The following is a 21,921-nucleotide window of genomic DNA, read 5'->3' on the forward strand; positions in this document are numbered from 1 at the left end:
ATACTTCCTTTTAATGATAAGCAAAGCAAGTTAATTATGGCTAATTGTAATCTTGTGGACGTTCTCGTGCAAAACAATCTGCTTGGTTGTTTATGGTGAAATACTGTGTTATGGTAAAGGTAGCTGATTATAATCATTTACTACTTACTACAATTTAATATTAATCAACCCAAAGCTTTTTACAGTGTTAATGTAATGAGTCTGTCTGTGTTTTGCCCTGTTTCTGTCTGCTGTCTTGCCCTGCTGTTAATTGTCTGCTCCGCCCACTCGTTTGTTGCCATGGACACTAATTGAACTCATTCATTCCCTCTCGTTTGTTGTTTTAGTTACTCATTGTCTCTGCTTTGTGATTGGTTCCTGTCTAATATATATACACTGTTTGTTCACTTCCCTGTCGCTAGTCGTTGTATGTGTTTCTGTTTCCTGTCAGCCCGGTGTTCTGCCTAGTCTTGCCTACCTGTCTCTGTTCCTGTTTCTTGTTTTGTTTATTAAATGTTTCACTGCAATTGGATCCTCACTCGCCTTTGCCTCATCTCGACAGTTAACATTTCTATCTAATGTATTTATCTAATTTATTTATCTTATTTGTTTTTTATTTGCATAGTCCTTTAAACTACATATCCATTGACATTGTCACAAAGCAGCTACAGGAATATAGATGTAGATTTATATTTAGAAGCATAACGAGCCAGACAGAGATGACCTGACAATGAAAGCTTGAGAGGAATCAGATTTAAAAGAGAACCCACCCTCTTCTGGGTGACACCAGATATTGGTCTTATAAATAATTACTCTTCCAGAGCTGTGCACTATACTGGACATAAACTGTTTCTGGGGGTGTAATATAAGTATCAATAAGGGACCATCAACAGCAGCTGAGAGTGAGTTTTATACAAGGTGTATGCAAATCAGCTGTTAGTAGCAGAATTTATTTATTTATTTATATGCAATATTGTAATAAATATACAATAAATAAGTATTTATATACAATATTGTAATAAATATACAATAAAATTGTATAGGTGCAGCCTAATCTCATTTCAGGCCATAATATAAAAAGTAGGAGGAAGAGTTATGCCCTTAAAAAAAGAGAATTTAACTTTGAGTTTAGGGAGCTACACAATCCATAAAGACAATGAAATTCATTCTCCAAAATAAGCATAACCATAAAGGAAAACAAGGTAAGTAAAAGTCTTCCCTGATTCTACTAGACATTACCCTATACTATTATATTAGATATAAATTGACAACTTTTGCCCTTCACCGAACTCCAAGCTTAGGATAACTTCAGTAAACACTTGTTCATATTCACTAGGTAACTGTTTACAAGTACTGCTGCCAAGGAGAACAATAATCCTACATGAGCTAGACACAAACATTAGCACAGCCTGAGGCAAAGCGAGGCCAGGTCTTGCCTGGCTTGGTCTAAGCTGGTCTGGGAACCTGGGACTGAAGCAGAAGTCCTGCGTGTGTGATGGGAGAGAAACAGACACACCACACACACATACACACACACACATACACCACACACACCACACATACACACACACACACACACACACACACACACACACACACACACACACACACACACACACACAGGAGACTCTGCAAAACTAGTCATTGAATAAAATGAATATAAATATAGATAATATTTTATAATTAATATTCTGAATGTATATAATGTCTTATAAAGCTGCTTTGTGACACTGTCCATTGTCCAAGCACTATTTATTTCATTTGAAACACAGTACTATTGACTGTGTAAAATGTGCTTTTTTTTTGGTGGCATTTCTGTTTTTTTTTCTCAGGCAGACCAAGTGTGTTGAAAATCCCTTTTACAGGAACGGCGGTATGATGGAGAATGCTCACAGTTGATGAAACTGCAAGCAATTTTCCACAGATCGCCCACTTTTATCTCTTTTCCATTTGTTTTCCCCATTCATATTCTCAGAACGACTTCTACTTCTTTAGATTTAAAGCTCAGGCATTCAAACATGCTATGAAGCTCTAGACCTTTGCCTGTTTTAGCATTCAGGTCATGCCTACGCTGCTTATGTACAGTGTGTGTGTGTATGTGTGTGTGTGTGTGTGTGTGTGTGTGTGTGTGTGTGTGTGTGCGTGTGTGTGTGCATGCTGATACACCAGATGTTGCTATTGTAAATGAAGAATTTAGAATTTAGTTTAGATTGCAAATTTGACGTGTGTGATTGTGTGTGTGTGTGTGTGTGTGTGGGGGGGGGGGGGGATTCGCTGTCATTTGTTCAATCCTTTCATCCAATTAAGCTTCTTTATTCTTTGGCATTTTAAATAACTCTAATTACAGTAATAATAATTCTTATTCTCTATGCTGCTTCTGAGACTGAAAGTAAGTCTAGTCATCGCTTTAAGTGAAATTCCACTGAAACATATTAATGATTGGTAATTTATTTTAATGCATTGTGGTTTTGACTCCTAATATTAATTTGACAGAATTCAATAGTATTCTAAATGAACCACAAGTGTTCTATATTAAAAGTAGGAAGCACATACAGTACTACTGTAAGTACAAGTCTTAGGCACGAGTAATGAAATGATGAAAATCAGAAACACCTTTAAAAAATGATGCAATAAAATGTCCAAGAGAATTAAACAGCACTAAACTAAACAAAGTCAATATTTGGCATGACAAACCTATGTCTTTAAAAGTGCAACAGTAGTCTCAGATACATCATGTGCAGTTTCATAAGGAAATTGATGGGTAAGTATTTCTAAGCATCTTGGGTAATTTGCCATAGTTCCTTGAGTTTGAGTCACACATGCTTTAGTTGTTTGTTTGTTTTTATGAAATATATTTTCCTATATTGTCTGAAAAGTGGTCTATTATGTAATCGATTACCTTTTTTCATACAATCACGCACTTTCATACCTTCTGACATACACTTTTCTGTAACATTTCATTTTGGTTGGAAAAGTGATGTGGAAAACTAGAATGTTTTTATTATTAGTAGTGCTAATATCAGTCTTAGGTTGCTTTTGCAAAATACTGTATATTATAAGATTTAATAATTAAAAAAAGCTGACAAATAAAGCAGAAATAATGACATCTTTAGATAATGTGTTGTGTCAGCATAAGCATTCTTCCAGTAGTACTGACATGTAATCAGGCTAATTTAACTGTTTATAACACAGTGTTTATAATATTCAGACACTATTAGTACACCTAATGAGGGTTGTCAGTCATTCTGTGTGTTGGCATGGCAATACGTTAGTCTTTATCCAGTATTAGCATCTTCTGGATCTATTTTCTTCGATGGAGAAAAAATAAAGAAAACATGTGGCCATATTCTGTCTGAAATGTTAGTTACTTGATGATAAATTTGTTTGTAGTGCTGTTGTATGAAAGCAATATCAGACTCACATGTGTGCTGTTGTTCTGTATGTCAGCAAGGCTATGATTTGGCTGCAGGTAACCCTTTTGCTTGTGCAGTGCTGCTTGTCTGTTAAAAAAATAGCGAGACTTGTAAATGTGCTGTAATTTATGGAATCCCACCACACAGCATAGCAGCGGGTTATCTCTACGCAGCTTCTTCATTCAAAACATTTCAGAGATACACTATATGAGAGCTAACACTCTTTTCATCCTTAGAACCGATAGCAACCTTTTTAAATTGTAGATGCACAAAAAGGGAGGAAATGTGTGAGAGAAAGACAAAAAAAGTGACAGTTTTCACCAAGATGCTGTGAATGCACAACCGATATGTCTCCTTCATTTTGAGCAGTTTGTCACTACCTTACTGCTTTCTTTCTTTTTGTAGAAAGTAGCCCATTGGTGGACAAAGCACTGTGGGCCCCAGGGACCACTGTTCATCTCCTTTGGAAAAATATCCTTTTGGACTGCAAATCTAGTGGAACAGAAGGATCTATGATTCATGGCTAGCCTTTAAGCCCAGCTAGAGGTGTCTACATGGAGGGAAACAGAGAAGTGTGGCAGAACTGGTGATACTATACAACCGACTACTTCACAAATCTCAAACGCTCCTTCTTGGACTCCTACAGACGCATTCTATAAAGCACACGACAGTTTTGATTAAAAAAGGAGAGTAGTGAGTAAATACAAGGCTGCTGAAATGTCTCCTTCCTTGCTCGTCGTTGGTGGGATGACCATCCATCTTGGTTTGTGTTTGTTGATTTTTCTCAATTTCTTCCTGCTCACATTGGAAGCAAGACCCAAGGGCCCCGGCCATACACACTTAAACTCGATCCGCATTGATGGAGACATCTCCCTGGGAGGCCTGTTTCCAGTTCATGCACGAGGTCACAATGGAAAGCCTTGTGGGGAGCTGAAGAAGGAGAAGGGCATCCATCGCTTGGAAGCCATGCTTTTTGCTCTGGACCGCATCAACAATGACCATGAGCTTCTCCCTAATATCACCCTGGGGGCCCGTATTCTTGACACCTGTTCACGAGACACACATGCTCTGGAGCAGTCGCTCACTTTCGTCCAAGCGCTCATAGAAAAGGATGGAACAGATGTGAAATGTCAGGGTGGGGGCTCACCCATCATCACCAAGCCAGAGAGAGTTGTGGGAGTGATTGGGGCTTCCTCTAGCTCTGTGTCCATCATGGTGGCTAACATCCTCCGCCTGTTTAAGGTAAGCAACATGCTGAAGCTTTGTTTTACGCCTTCTTCAGCTGATTTGTGCCAAATGGAATCTCATGATTTTTGCTTCATAATTATAGTGTTTATGTAATCATTAGACTCTCTGAACAAGTTCACGTCTTTAAAAACATGCCCTGTTTTGATTATTTATCTGTTTTCATCAGAAGCCAAAAAGGAATTTCTGCCTGTTTTGAGGTGCCCCTGTTTAGCATTGAATTTATTGTTAACTTCATACTCCACAGTGGTGGTTAATGGCTCTTATAAATGTAGACACTCAAGGCTTTAATGATTTGCAGTTTTTCATAAGTATTTTTTTTTTCAGCCTAAAAGTTTTAACAGTTGCAGTTTTATCGTGACAGTTGTATAGAGTGTTTTACTACCAAAAAGCTTTAGTTTTTCTGTCTGTTTTATCTCTGTACCAGTGTTATTGGTTATTCCCCAGCAGGGGACTTACACCCCTCTATTTTCTCATTGCCTGCTCACCTATAGCTAAACACAGAATCATGTTACTCTACACACAGAAACCCAACAGTGTCCTGATTAAACTTACAACAGAATTGTGGCGATAAAATAATCCATTTAATAAATGAATCCAGTACATCAGTGGCATCAGATGTTTTTGTGATTGTTGCATCCAAAATCACTTGATTGTGCTTAATTTACTTAAAGTGGCTTAATTGTAAGCACATATGTAATTACTTTCTATGACAGCTGCACTCAAAGCAAAGTGGGTGTTGACTAAATGGTGCATGGTGATGACATCACATTATGCAGCTAGGTCCAAATTCAGCAATTTGTAGAATGGAACACCAATGTACTGTTGGAATGGATTAAAGCTTTAAGCATTTAGATAATGATAATGATATGATAAGGAATAAGGAGTGTTTTATTTTCATTATACAACGGCAATCAACCAACAATTACACTGTAAGAACAACTCATCATATTTTATTGCTTTATAATTACAAATAGTGTTTTCTGGTGCATCGAAAAAAACAACTTAGTTCCTGTTATGAATTATGCTATGAAGCCCCACTCTTGTCTCTTTTTTGTCTCTTAATAAGACAAAAAATATGTAGCTTGTTGTGTTACTGAGAAACTTCAACATCCCGTCCTTAACACGATGCTTTGTCTGAAAATCCAAAGGAATTGCTTTACCCCAACAGTTACTGTTAATGTGTTAATGTGCTGAAGTGACAAAAAATGTGAAATAATTTTCAGCTCACAGAAAACGTCACTATATTAATAATTTGATGCATCTTTAAAACTTGTTTATGTTCAGTGTCCTCCATAAAATGACCCTATGTAAGATGTTAGGATAGAAAAAAATGTATTAGAATGAGTGCATAAATGCATTAATATAAAGTACGAGCTGCTGCTCTGAAAATTAATCAACACCGTCTGCCCAATCAGAATTGAGTGTCCACAGTACAGTGCTATAAGAAACAATAACGATTGCAACAGGCATTTAAAATGAAAACCATTTAAAGCACCAGATCATTGTCAAGTACAGAGACAGAGGTACATGTGCAGTACATGAAAACATGTAAGAACACAACATACAGTAACATAAAAACATGAACAAAACTAGGCAAGCACAGAAATAGACACAAACACCAAGTGATCATGACAAACACTAGACAAATAGTGCTATGACCGTCAGAAACTAAATATTAGTGATCATTATAAATGAAATTGATCTCACGTTGCCCGTGATCTCACGTGAATTGCAGGAGCAGATGTTCAATGCAGTCCAGTTGCTGTCCTTGACACTGACACTTAAAATTTCTGCAGCTTCCTGTCTTTGCTAACTCAAAGGGTATAAGTGTATTCTCTTCATATTTCTATACTCATTTTATGCAGCTCACAGACTTTTCAGACATTTTAATAGATTTTAAAACTTCATCAATCTTTGACTTTTCAATTAGCTTCTCCATTTTCAAAGATCGAGCATTTTCATGATGTATGTGCTTTTTTTGTTACTGTATGAAGGGTAATAATTCAGTTTGATAAATGGCAAACAGCACACTTTTCTTGAACACTTGAGGCAAAAATATGGCTATGCAAATGAGCAATGGATTTAGCCAAAACAGACAAAGATGACAAAGTAGATTATGAACAAAACATCACATACTAAGTCTTACATAGTCTTTATTGTGCCTCATAATGCATTTTAAACGTGTAGTTTGTCTGTAAAATCTAACAGTTTTACCTAGCTTGGTATGATTTCAGACTCAGAACACACCATTGTGTGATGTTTGGTATGAGATATACAGACATATGGATCCCAATGATCCAGAAAGTTTAGAGAAAGCTCAGTGAAGCTTCATTACCTTCTATGCATTTATTAATTCAGTTTGCTTGCCAGAATTATTTGGACTCATTTAAAGCCTATCCTACTGGAACCATATCTGACAGTGAATTTACTGCTCCAGTAATCACCTGAAAAGATCAGAGCTGCCTTTCATTTTCAGCAATCTCTGTTTTGTTAAATAATTACATTTCACGTGTATGTAAGAAGGGTACGTGTTCATGGGTCAATGAGTAATGGAGGAAATTCTACCTAGCTGTTGTTTTCTGTCAGCCTAGTGTTAGGACCTGGTCCATAGCTCAGGCTATCCAATGATAGAGGTGCTGAGCATTAAATAAACAGATACAAACAAACAGAATACATAAAAAATAAAAGTTGTATTCTGCAGTGGTGTTTTTCAGAGTGAAAGGTTTTATCAAAGATAGATTACAGACAGAGGAATGCAATGGTACTGCAGTGTTGATGATATGCCTTATGTGCGAATGCTGCTCTTTAAGGCCTACAGCCAGAATACTGACATCTCTAACAGGAGGAATGAGGGGTTTTGTGGGGATTTGGGCACATACACTTATTTATTTCAATACCTAGCCCTACTGCAAAAGCCTTTTCTGAGAGCAGGTTTGCTAGAACACGGTTGTCCATACAGTATGTAACTCTCAGTCAGTCAGTCCTTATGTTTGTCCTTGCTGTGACTTTAAGAATTCTATATAATTTATCTTTGGAAGAAGGTACAGTTTTGAATGATTGCCTAGTATATAATTAATACTCACAGTGTTCAAAGTCCAGCCGGATATGAACTATAAATGAAAAAGAGTTATGCAATGTGTCACATCCGCAGATGTCACAGACTCTTTCACTGTACGCTACAAACATACCCTCCAGGACCACCTGCGCTCCCTCGTTCCCAGTCACCATCCTTCTGATTATGTTCACCTCTGTTGAATTAATATGGTCTGTTAGCACTGTTAAAAAGCACCTTTGCAACAGGTCCATATTTGTGCAGGCTACATTTAATGCACTCACTTCTGTGATGTTACAAGTCTTGATGTTCTGCTCTTGACTATCTGGATTTTGACCAAGTAATTTCTGCTTTTTGACCATGTTTGGCTTAGCTTGTTCCGAACCAGCTTGTATCCCAATCAGCCTGTGCCTGTTTTACCTTGTGATTTGGATAGTTTGCTATGCACATTAACTGGCTTTACTGTGGATAATTTAGCTTCATATTTTCTGTTTTGACAAATTTTACTCCATAATATGTACCAGCAGTACCATCTGTTATAAGACAATCTGCTTTTATTTCACTAGATGCAGAATTTATTTTAAGACATTTTATAAAAAACAAAACATCAATACTATTATTTTTTATATATATGCATAACAAGGTGTGTGTGTATGTGTGTGTTGCATTCAGCATACCATTTTCTCTGATGTTAAAATCACAAATAATAAACTGACATAATAAGCAAGGTTACTTATAGCAGCTTTGCTCAGATTAGACCATATATAAGCTTAAACCAATAACTAATAATAAGCATCAAATACAAAGTTTTAATATTTTTTTTGCATTGTTTACTCTTGGCCTTTGTTATAAAAGTGATTGCTTTTGCATGGTTAAATAATTACCTTTTTTATTTACCATGCATACTTGCAATTTTTTATGTTAGTTTTAATTATTCAGATATTATTCATTCATATTTGTCTTCATTTTTATTCATGTACACTGTAACTGACAATAAAAGACTTTGTTGTCCCTCTTCTTGCTTCTTGCAGTTCTAGTAAGTTGTTACTGGAATGCCACAGTAACAATGCAGCTACACAGTTAATGTACCACATTTACAATCCACTTAGAGAAAGACTTCTGCCATGACCCAGCCATTACCATTCAAAGCATTCATAAGAAGGTGGTCAAAGATTTAACATGTACTTGCTTGATTGAAAAACGTTCTTAGACCATTAGGCTGAAAGTCTCTTTTTAAATGTTCCGGCCTTTATATGGATTAAACACTAAGGTTGCAAAAGTGCTAGGGTCTTGCCGCACTTTGGATGTTGAGGACAGACGGTAGATTTGCAGATCAGCAGAATACACTTCACATCCAGACAGCCTGAGTAAGTTTATTACAGCTTCATCAGATTTGGCTATTGCTCCATAGAAGTACACAAACTGAAACATCTTTAGGAGAATGAAAACTAATGCATGTCAGCAGAAGGTCTGGTTACACTCATATAAACATGCACACATAGACACATGTACACAGACACACACACTGATGTCGGAGGTCTGTCACTTTAATGCGGAGGATGTCAAAGAAAAACTGTCTGCTCAGCACCAAGCCACGTCTGGACAGACTTCCTGTGATTTGCCTGATTAATATTTTACGTTGGCATTACATAAGATTGGGGTCCTCTGCAGCTTCTCTATATGTGGAACTCATCAAAAATCATAACCACTACTGAGGCTACTGAGAAAAGGCTAATACATTTTAGGGAAGAAGCATGCTGCACCACCTTCATTATTCATCTTGCTTGGCAGGAGCCCTCTGTCAAACTTTAAGCACTAATAAAGTTTACAGCCATGTCCGCCTCCAGCTTGCCTCTTTATGTGTTCCTGAAATGCAGAGTTGCCAACTATATATATGTTACTCTTCACAGAGGAGATCAAGATATTTTTTTTTGCTCTTTGGAATGTTTAGCATAGTGATTAATCTTGAGGTAATTAAAATTCTGTATTTGTGTCACAATATCACAAATTTCTTCTAGTAGTGTGTAACAAAACAATTCCATATCCTCAGGCATTCATGTGCATAGCCTGTTATATTAGCATGCTTTGGTATGTCATCAATAGTGATATAATGCATATGCCTCCAGCATGGATATCATGAGAGAGAGAGAGTGTGATAAATAACAGCCGAGCTGGGCATAAAGTGTCTTGAATAAAGGATGGCAGCCCTGGCTTTTAGGGAGATATATTGATTAGTAGATTTCAAGTTGGTGTTAGTATTCCTGTGACGGTGCTTGATTTTCTTTCATATTCATACATACATTATCTTGGACTATAGGCATTTGTCTTCACCATTTGTTTAAGCTGGGGAATTATTGTGTGCTGGGGAAAAATAATATGCTTAAGATCAGACTCATATCCATATATTCTTCAATACTCTATTGGCTTAAAGCTTTACTAAACTGTGATCAACAATCCTGAATCTCCATCAGTATTTTTCCAGCTATTGTATACACAGAACCTTATTTTTTGTCTCTTAAACAGTTTTCACTTGGAGCTGACCTCCATTATACTGTTTAGATTTGACAGGAATTTCTATTGAATTCAATGCACAGCTTAGCAGCCAGTTGGCACAAGAGGAGGATTTCACTCTTGATTGCACATTTTATACCCCGTGGGCAAGTGCAAACTGCTGCAATGTTCCTTTCACTGGCCTTGGACCCTTTCAGGGGGTATCCCTGACATTCACATTTATAAAAATATCATATTTATTTTTTTTGATATGCTGAAAAATGAAGACTACTTTTTTAATAATAAAAAAATATAATGTATACAAGAAAGTGGTAAAATAGAGGAGTCGCATTCTTCGTTCATCAATAATTTAGTTCTGTTTAGTTCTGATTGTCAATGACCAGTATTGCCAACTTAAAAAAATGCCCATTAAGTCCAGATCAGTGTTTTTTTTTTATTATAACTAATTAATATAACTAATAAAAATATTCTTGGTGTGATTGTCTTGACCACTGCAATTTATCTTTCCCATGCAATGTGAGGATTTTAAATTCATAGTTCTCAAATATCTCACATAATTTTTTTTTTTTTATAAATAGAATACATCCTTTGAATGTTAATTTGAATAATGTGTTATAGATTTTAGTACATTTCAGGAAGTTTCATGTGGCATTTGAAATCCATCAGTGATTTTATCCCAGAATACCAGCGAAACCTTACAACTGACTCTTGATCAGAAATGCTTTCTGATGCACTAGACCTTTTTTCAATCCATGGCCAATAAAATCCAGTATAGTGTCACATGATAATCGATCAGTAAAACCTAAATTAACTTTGCAATCAATACAGGATGTAACCTTCCATATGTAGTGAGTGTGGCAGGACACAAGTGCTTAAATTCAGTATTGCTTTTATTGGGCAAAATCCAATAGTCATAATTGGAGACCATAGCAAATGTCAAACACAGAGAGAAAGGCTTAATACAGGGCAATTCAAAAAGAGAATCAACAAATAGAAACTTGGGTCAAAACCAGGAAGCACTATGAACACACCATTACAACACTGATCTTGAGAGTATAAATAGACCAAACCAGATTGCCAGCAATCTAAACCAGACACCAGCAATTGGCACTCAAACACACCTTTTTTATGTAGATATTGTGGTTGAAGTAAAGCCATGTAGGATGTGGTAGCCTAATGTCTAAGGTGTTGGAATACCACTCGGAAGGTCACATGTTTAACACCCAGCTCCACCAAGCTGCTAATGCTGGGCCCTTGAGCAAGGTTTTTAACCCTCGATAGCTCAAATATATAAAATGCGATATAAATGTAAGTCGCTCTGTATAAGGGTGTCTGCCAAATGCCATAAATGTAAAACCATGTTGTGGGTGAACAAATATGACTTACTGGTTGCCATTTTTATGTGACTTATTTTCGATTCAGTCATTTTTTTAACCGAATTCATTCGTTCATTCTTCTTCAGTCAACACTCTAACCTGGTCAGAGCTGGATGATTAATCACAACTGGTTGACGGACCGATGAGGAACATAACTCTACATGTACAATAAATCAAGCTCAAGATTTAACTGTTACAGCAACATTACCTGCTGCACCCCTGTACCACTCATATATAACCACGGAGTCTGTAAAACTGTGACCATAGGGTCCGGGGTTCCTATTCCATTCATTTTTAATTTAGACACAGCCTTATGATATATTCATAAAGTATGTTCTGATAAAGAAACAATGGGGACTGTATTTTTTGTCTCCCCATTTTACTCACCACTCTGCATCAAATAACTTCCTTACAAGCCCACAATTCCTATCTAAAGGGAAATTATTTTTTTAAGGAGTGAAGCAGTACCTACTCTACCGAGATTGAATCTGCTTGTCAAGACTTTTACACAGATTTCCCACAATTCTTTGAAGATTTTCTTAGGCTGTAAAGCTACTTGTTCATTTCTGAGGGTGTGCAGTGATTAACAATAAGCCACGTGAGAGAAACAAAGTAGGAATGAAAGAGCTCAGAAATGGATGTACCCCAAACTAAGATATTTGAAAATGGAAAAAAAAACTTATTCTTATTATACTGGTTGAAATTTAAAAACATTATTTTATGGATTCTTTATATAGATTTCTTTCTTTCTTACATTTCTTTGCTTACATTACCAAACTGTGTTTAGTGAAAAATAAGTGTCATGTAACAGATGCTTGTATGCCAGGTGATGCAAATGCAGGTGATTCATAAAAAAACCCACACAAATAAGAACAGACAAATTAATAGGAATATTAAAAATAATTAGTAAGAAGGGCAGTGCGCACACACGCGCACACACACACACACACACACACACACACACACACACACACACACACACACACGCGCGCACACACACACACACATAAATCAGGGAAAACACTAGGCAGGCTTGGTAACATCAGGAACAAATAAATGAAACAAAGGTGCAAATCAAGCATAACAAAATTACTCACAGGTGAACATAATCAGAAGGATGGTGATTGTGATTGATTATGAGTGTCAGAGTGCAGATGTTTGCTGAGAGTTGGAATCCCTGGTGGCCATGTTTGTCAGCCATGGTGAAGTAGAGTTTTTGACATTACGCTTGTGACAGTAGGGCTCGGATGAGTGGAGGTTTCAGATCAGCAGCCTGCCATTGCTCTTACAGTGGATCTTGTAAAGTTTAGATTTAGCTTCTCTGAGACAGGTATTATAATAGCAGTACAGTATAAAATGCAGTTTTCTTTCAAAGAAACTTATAAGAAAGTTTAAAGAAAAAAATCCCCCTAATAACACAAGTTGAAATAAATATTAAAATTATAACTGGAAGAATGTGACGTAGAGGGTATAAGTACATTTAAAAAAAGAAACCTTTCTGCTTTTAAAGAAAAAGATCACTGGTTTCAGATTGTCATAATTTCTCATCAATTTAATGCTGATTACAAAAAGGAGAAGTGATTTGTGGTATTAACTGTTAGATGCAGTCGAGTTGTCAGGCGTTGCAAATGATGTACTCATTCATTTAATTGTAACTTCCCTATGACTATCACGATTATAACTAGAGTAGAGCTGAAATATTATGTAAAATATTCCCCCAGACTACAACCACACCTTCTGAATGCAAATTAGACAGGCTCATAGTTTTACTTTTGAGCCTTCTGACTGATGACACTTTTATCATGTTCCAGAAACACACTTCTGTCTACTTCTAAGTGTGTTGCTTATCACAGCAGTACGATCTAACTGGATACTTTTTCTAGGATGTTTGTACATATAAGAGATTAATTGCACAGAATCTCACATGCAATTTCAGCCAACTGGCATCCAGCAGTACATTTATGAGATGGCGTTCTGCCATTTCATTGGCAAAGTTTTGAAACTGAAACAACAGAGCAAAAATCACCCGCCTTGAATTAACACCTACAGTCCATTTCGAGCCAAGTGAACATTGCAAGAGTTAATACAATATCTCTATGAAGACCAAAACAAATACAATGGGAAGTTTTGTAATAGTCTGTGATTGGAAGAAAATGTACAGGGTATTTCAGTGCCAGACATCAGACAGTATCAGTTTCAAACTAAAGTCTAGGGGCTTGACATAATTTCTTGACAATTATCAATAGTTCCTGAAAGCAGAACTCAGTTAAACTCACTAGAGAATTTGCTTCTGCCCCCTGCTTTGTTCCAACACACTTGTCAGGTCCAGCATTGACACTGGCCCTTTAGACTGAGATTAGTTCTGACTTACACTGCACCTCTGTGTAGTGGTCAATTCCCCACAGTCGAGAACATTTTCTCCCTTCATGTGCCTACTGCAATTTATTTTACTTCTGTAGAAAATGTGCTGTGTAGAAAAGTCACAGTGCAACAACTCATAGAGGCAGTCCAGTCTGAAAGTGTATGGTGTTTATATTAGACACAGGCTTTCAGAAATTCAGCAAAAATCAGCAAAATACTTTATAAATTAAAAGAAAAAAGAATACTACTACAGCTACTACAACTACTACTACTATGTGCAAAACAGCTTGCAGGGTTTTTTACGGACATCTTCAACCTGTTCAACCTTGTTCTAGCGTGTGCCAAAATGCTTCAAAGCCACCTTTGTTCCAGTTCCGAAACACTCCAGCCTGATGTGCCTGAATGACTATTGTCCAGTAGCACTCACACCCATTATTATGAAGTGCTTTGAGCAACTAGTCCTTGCACACCTAAAGAACTGCCTTCCACCCACATTGGACCACATCAGTTTGCCTACCGGAGCAATAGGAGCAAGGAGGATCCTATTCCTCACACATCTGGACAACAATAACACCTATGCACAAATGCTGTTTGTGGACTTCAGCTCAGCATCATCCCTTCCAAGTTAATCATCAAACTTGGGGATCTAGGCATCAACACCTTGCTCTATCACTGGATTATGGACTTTCTGACCAACAGACACCAGCATGTCAGGTCAGGCCACATCCACTCAGCCACCATCACAGGTGTACCACAGAGCTATGTGCTGAGCCCATTCCTCATTTCACTCTTCATTCATGACTGCGGGCCTGTGCATGGATCTGATTCCATAGTCAAGTTTTCTGATGACACCACAGTTATTGGCCTCATCACCAACAACAATGAGACAGGGAAGGGAAGAAGTACAGCATCTGGCTACATGGTGCGCCAACAACAACCTGTTCCTTAACACCAGCAAAACAGAGGAGCTTCTCATGGAGGTATGTCGAGGCACGCATGCCCCCATTAACTTCATTGAGTTGCCGTTTGAATGTGTCTATAACTATAAGTTCCTGGGGATCCACATCTCGGCGGACATGTCCTAGACCACTAACACCTCCAGTCTTGTCAAGATAGCTCACCAGTGCCTGTTCTTCTTGAGAACACTGAAGATACATCACCTGTCTTCAGACATCCTGGTGAACTTTTTCCGCTGTGTGATTGAGAGCATTCTGACCAGCTTTGTCACTGTCTGGTATGGGAACTGCACAGCCACAGACCGCAAGGCACTGCAACGGGTGGTGAAAACCGCCCAGCGCATTACAGGAACTTTACTTCCAGCCATTGATGACATCCAAATAAAACACTGTGTCGAGCTCACAACATTCTTAAAGACTCCTTCCACCCTGCTCATACAGTAGATTGTTTGTCCCCCTTCTCTCCGGTAGGCACTTCAGGAGCCTCCGGACAAAAAAGAGCAGACTGCGGAACAGCTTTATATTAAGGGCAGTCTCCTTACTGAACTATCGACTCCTGTACTATCCTGTATTATGGATATTATGGACATAAATATTATGTATTTATATATAATATTTATATATATATATTTATATAATATCCATATTTATGGACATAAATATGGATATTATGGACAAAAATATATACATAGAATATTTATCTGTATATTATCCTGTTCATACTGTAAATACTGTAATCATACTGTATATACTGTACATCTTGCAATTGCTGCTTATTGCTCTTTTGGTTAGTTACCAAACTGCATTTTGTTGCCTTGTACTTGTACATGTGCAATGACAATAAAGTTGAATCTAATCTAATCTAATCTAATCTAATCTAATCTAATCTAATCTAATAAAATCTACTACTACTACTACCATTAATAATAATAAAAATAATAATAATAATAATAATAATAAGAATAATAATAATAATAATAATAATAATAATAATAATTTATTATTATTATGATTATTATGATTATTATTATTATTAATTTTTTATTTTTGTTATAAGATGGAATGGATATTACTTGTTAAATTTTCACATCAGTGTAATAACAATTTTAATAGAAATAAGCAGTGTAGTGTTTAGATATTAAAAAAAGCACTGTGCTAATATGAGGGAACATATCCCTTTAAATATTTGCCTAAATTAATAATATCATACACTGAATTACTGTAGGCCATGAATTTCATCCAAAGTAGCCAATCATATTCGTAATTGCACAAAATGTTCTTCTTGGTTCACTTTCATGTACTTCGCAGTGCTACAAAGGTAAAATCAATTAAGTCTATAATAAGGTCACTCTCCCTCTTCTTTGCTGCTGGATGATATGAGTGAGTCATTTGAGATAAATACTAATTTGACTCCAGGGAAGACACCGCTGTGCAAAACCAGACATGTTTCTTAAAAAAAAAAAAAGGAAGCAGATGGGGTGTTGGTGCAGTGCATTTCCACTCACAAAATATAGATAAATCAGTTTGAATGATGATACTTACAATAAATCACAATTCATTTTATTTTGACACAGTGCATTTTGATTTTTAATATAAATAGTAATGTAGCTTCAAAATTGGCATCATTTCAAAGTGTTCAGAATGATTTAGTGATTAATTAATGGTCCATGAATCTCTTATTCACCATTTAATGGTTTAATAATTAAGTAGCATTAATGTTGGTTTCGATCTCAATATCCAATGAATCATTTTCACTGAGATCTAAAAACCGCAGTAGATCATTTTTTCTAAGAATTTACCTTTTTTTTCTCTATTCTTCAGCACACTACCAAAACAAATGTGTTAACTACTGTATAAAGACTGAGTTTGTTAAAAAGATTGGACAAGTTCCCCCTAATTTTGTCACCCACCAGTGAGCCAGCGTTTTCCTATCATACAGCAGCTACCAACTGTGAAGCATGAAGCCTAACATATGCTTGTTTCAAGACACATGAAGCCATCTTTTTGAACTGCTGCTCGTGCTGTGTCACATGGCACTCTGAGGAAAGCACTATTTACCCTCTTTCATGTACATGAGCTCATAGATTCCTTTGTTCAGCAAGAATCACTGTGATTGACAGGAGAAGAAGAGTATGTCATTTTTATTTGTTTATTTATTTATTACTCCTTTGGCTCCTGGCCACAGATATCTGTGTTTCATCAGGGTTTGTACTTGCTATCTCCTGACAATAGGACAAAAGCTTTTGTGTTGCTCATCTCAGGAGCCAAGGATTGGACAAATTATCTAAGCTTGAATAAAACAGTGGCTTTATGTCAAATATTCTTGACAGCTGGTTTTTGTTACTGGATGTAAATGCTTTTTCTCTGTGTTCAATTTGAGAAAGAAATGGCCCCTGTTCAAAGCATGTGTTGGTACATGGGGCTGTTTGGATTCTACTGAAGTTCTTCCTCCTTAGTGATTGAAGAATGGAACGTTGTTATTTGTATGGTGGGATGACAAGATTTACTCCTGACAACTCCCCTGATTTACTCCTGACAGCTCATTCAACAAAAAAAGCTTGATTAATTTGTCTTTACTCTAAGAGACTTTGCAAATTGCTTACATAATCCTCACCAACGTCTTGGCTTTTTTCTTCTGCCGAATGCTGAGAACCAAAGTGTAGGATTGGGACACCATATCTGTATTGATTTAACACCTCGTTGGGAAAGTGACAGCTGAATCAAGATTAACACTCCTGCTCAATATCTGCACCGCGTGCCCATTTCTTTTCAATCCCATTAGTTGAGAGGTGATAGCCAAGCTGGCTGACAAATCTGTTTACACTGTCAAGTGTGTTCGATGGCAAACACGCCAGCAGCAATCTGCTGCCTTATGAAAGCTTTTTATTTTGTCTGTACTTTGGCATTGATAAATAACCTACTTGCTATGTTGCTCCACTGTCCTTATGCAGCCCCAGAGTCTGTATATAACATTATAAGTTTTAATGTTTGTTGGTCAACAATTTTTGCCTGACAGTCGAGTTTTTGGGACAGATGAAATGAAGTTGGAAGAAATGAGTTATAAAGCCAGATGTGGAACCAGATGTTCTCCCTGTGCAGTTCAGCGAAATGAATATGAAATTTAATGCAACTGCTAAGATGGGGTTTGTTGATATTTTTGTGAGAATTTAGAATTTAGTTTTGTTTGACTGAAACTTTGTCCACTTAAATATTCCCAAGTTCAAATAAAAATAAATACTGCTAGCCATCATATGTTTTATTAGAGGAAAACTTCTGGAGCTGTCATCCTATTATTCAGTTTAATAGTCCTTGACTGTCACCCATACATACTTCCACTCTTAGATCTCTCAGGAGACCAATGACCCTCCCAAGGTTCTATCAAAATCCAACTCGGGTTACATTTCACCTCAAATGAAGTCATGCCACACACTTTAGGTTGTTATTTTCCCAAGAGTCCTCATTTGTGATAAGAAGACGCCATTTTATACATCTTTATCCCCAGTGACACATTCTCTACTAGTGGTGAAGGGCAAAGTCTAAACTCTTCAGTCTGTTGAGTCAGACAACACCAGAGGAAGAGCCTTGTGTGCTGCACTCTTATTTAGAGTGGCTCTTAAAGGAACTCACTCGAGCGGAAGTGTTCATTAACTGAACAGATCTTGACAGGAGAGAGGATCTTTTGTTTCCGAGCATTAGTGTGCATCAGTACAAAGCAGTAATGGCTCCATAGCATCCAGAACGTACTGTAGTAGGCACATGGATTCATTATAACCTTACCTATCTACGGTCTGTATACTCCTCACCAAGGAAAAAAAATCATGCTCAACTAGGACACTAGTTCAAACAAGCCTGTATTATTTATTTGGTTATGTACCATTGGTGTGTAATAGATAATTTTTATAACAGGTAGTAATATAGGACCACTAGGACATATAGAACAGTGTTATCTTTGTATTGGTTATATAAAAAAAAAACCACAGTTCCAATCTATTGCAATTTTCACTTTCAATAAATTATATTTGAAATCATGGGGGTTTTTATGTTTCATTTCTAACATAAAATAGAACATGATTTTTGAGATTTCTGTGCCAGGATAAAATTTGGCCTGAACCATACTGTGAAAGTATAAAATATGAACAAGGGATAAAAATAATAACTGATAATCACTACCCCAAAGACAGTTTTCTAATATCACCATATTCAAACATGTTGTAAGCCTCCTATAGCAAAGCAATTTCCTAAAGATTACAATTTTAATTTATTACTGAATGAGACATCACACTTTGTAACTATTTATATCTATGTGTTATGTTGTGAAATGTTTGCAATATACAATAGCGTCTGTTATAATTTACGGAATAGCAGCTAAAAATAGTTTGTCTCTCTCAGCCTCTTTCTTGTCACACAACCTGTCATTTTACAAAGAAATGTGAAAATGCAAACTCCTGTATCTTGTAGATATTAACTCTCTGATAAGATAGATAACTCACTGACTGTCACAATACTAACTGACTTTCCCTGGTTTTGATTTGTTTTTTGCTCTACTGTCAGATCCAAGCTGTCATAGAAAGTATTTGCAAGAATTAAAATCACTGTGATGCTGTGGATAGCTTTACTGTTCAGTTCCTCTGCCCTGGTTTTGATCCTGAACTCAGATTACTGTTTGTGTGTAACTTAGCATGTTCCCTTTGTGGACTTGTGGGTTTCTTTAGGGTTCACTGGTTTCTTTCCACTGTCCAAAAACACTCATGTAGGTGGACTGGCTACAATAAATCAGATGGTACACCAAAGGGAGGAGCATTATATAAGAGACTTACATTGTTTTTATTGCCTGCAAACCTTTCAGGAGTATCTTAGACATTCTTTGCATATATATAATTTTTTACAAATGTTGTTGACAAAGCTTTTTTCTCTTCTATACCAACATAAAAATATTCTGTGACAGTAATTATGGACAACTCTCTATGTTGAAGGGTGAAAATATATGGCTTTCATGTATAATGAGGGAATTACAGAGATTATTCATGCTGATTTATAAAGGGCATAAACATGAAAATTAAATGCTGTCATGATGGGTTTAGCTAGTAATTAAACAATGTGTTTGGCCAGTATATAAATTGTTTTTCTGCAGAAACTTAGGATGCAATTCTAGGAGACATTTTACACGGGTCAACAGACTATATAAGAGCACAACTGCTGTTTCTACAATTATCTTTTGCATTGTGGTTTTTATGTACTTTTTTATGTAAATATCATAACTGGGAAATAACTTGAATTACTTTGCATTTAATTACATTGTCTTTTTATCCTGATTGTTTTGGGGTGTTTTAATCTGATCTCAAAGGACATACTTTAAGCTTTAATTAAGTATTTACATTCAAATTGAGTGAATGTTATAGGAAATAAAGCACATTTTTATGTCCTCACATTTAGCTGTCTTCAGTTCATGCTTTTGCTTGTTTTACCTTCAGATTTACTTTCAGAATGTGAAGCACATGCTTAGGTGGAAAGAACACTTATTTCTCTTAAAAATGTCTTGGGCTGTTTCAAAGTATGCATAGGATCATTGTGGACTATGTCCAATGGGTTTTCTGTGGACTTTGGTGTATCAGAGCTCATGCTTTCTAAGAAAGAGTACCCAATAATTAATTTGTCTTTACATAATATTTCTGATATTATCTCATTGTTAAATTTTGTTCAGAATTGTTAGCTTTTTGGACTTCATAATCAGAGTCATTTAAATAAACTTTACACAGTTTACTTGTAAGGAGAGTAACAAAACACACTCTAGATAACACACATTTGGACATAGAACAGCTGAGCAGTTAATATTCCAGTTTGGCCTCTTACAAATGGAGGAATCGTTATTGTGATTTGTTTGATACACAAAAAGAATTAAATAAGCAAAAGCTCTTTGTGTGCATTTCATAGCTCTACTGTAGGACAGAAGATATAGAATTGGTGCCTTTGAGAATTTATGGCACTAGTGTAATGGCACACGTTCACTCTCTTCATTTTCTTTAGCCTGGAAGATTTCTATGCTTTAATTATTCATGATATGACATAAGATGGTTCATCAAATTGGTAAAGCAAAACAAACTCAAGGATATACAAACCTGTATGGACAACTCATCAGACATAGTTGTTTAACTTGTTATGAAAAGAGGAAGTGTGGTGTTTGAAAGGTTTAAAAGGTTTCCATTTCTTTCTATGGAGTTTATAATTCACATAGGTAGACATTAAAAAAAGCAACAGACTTGAAATGTAAAAATGCACATGAAGACAGAAGAGATGTGCGTTTATGTGAATTAATCGCACATCGTGTGGAGCTGGTTTGAATTAAAATGTTGCTTAGATGCTGGAATTGGGAAAAAAAGGCTTCAGAAACAATATTTTTCAGTGTGAAATGACTGTAATTCACACTGAGACAGTGACACTGTTGCTAAGGGAAGCATAGTGGAGAGGGCAAGATTGTGTCAGGTAGAAATAACCGGTTCACTGACATAGAAGAGATAACAACAAATGCATTTTTGACCTCTTGTGCATTTTTCTGGGTGTTCACTCAAATGTTTAAGCACAGCATGTAAGTAAGCTGGTTCCTCATCCCTGAATAATAAGTTGCTTGTGGTTAATTATTGCCAGTGAAGTAATTTTTAAGGGTGTATTGTATGAGTATTGTGAAGGTATTGTATGAGTACATTCCCACTCCAAAATATATTGGAAATTTTTCCCAGAAGAGTGGAGGTACCAAACAGTACCTAATTCTGGAATAGTGGTTTCAAAAGGAAAATATAAATGTTACGATCAAGTCTCCACAAATTTTTAGCCGAATACTTTAGAACTCCAGTGAAGCATGGTTTTTATGGGCCCCTATAGAAAATATTCAAGTACACTATGTTTTAATGGGAGCAAAGATTAACTCTAAGTGGATAACAGGGTTAGAACATGTCATTTTTAGGCCAAACCAAGATGCACAGCTACATTGAGAGTCAATGAGTGTGTAGGTGTTTGGCTTTTGCATAGAA

General features: G+C 36.4%; 1 protein-coding gene across 2 annotated transcripts in view; it reads left to right on the forward strand.

Moving 5' to 3' along the window:
• Positions 1 to 21,921, forward strand: part of grm4 (glutamate receptor, metabotropic 4) — a 157,910-nt gene that overhangs the window by 58,336 nt on the left and 77,653 nt on the right. For both annotated transcript variants that reach the window (XM_060868120.1, XM_060868121.1), the window contains exon 2: positions 3,798 to 4,634. In XM_060868120.1, the coding sequence (XP_060724103.1) occupies positions 4,110 to 4,634 (525 nt within the window). In that variant the 5' untranslated portion in view covers positions 3,798 to 4,109. The remainder of the gene's footprint in view (positions 1 to 3,797; positions 4,635 to 21,921) is intronic.

Source organism: Tachysurus vachellii, chromosome 4 (assembly GCF_030014155.1).
Source record: "Tachysurus vachellii isolate PV-2020 chromosome 4, HZAU_Pvac_v1, whole genome shotgun sequence".
In the NCBI taxonomy this organism is placed as follows: Eukaryota; Metazoa; Chordata; class Actinopteri; order Siluriformes; family Bagridae; genus Tachysurus; species Tachysurus vachellii.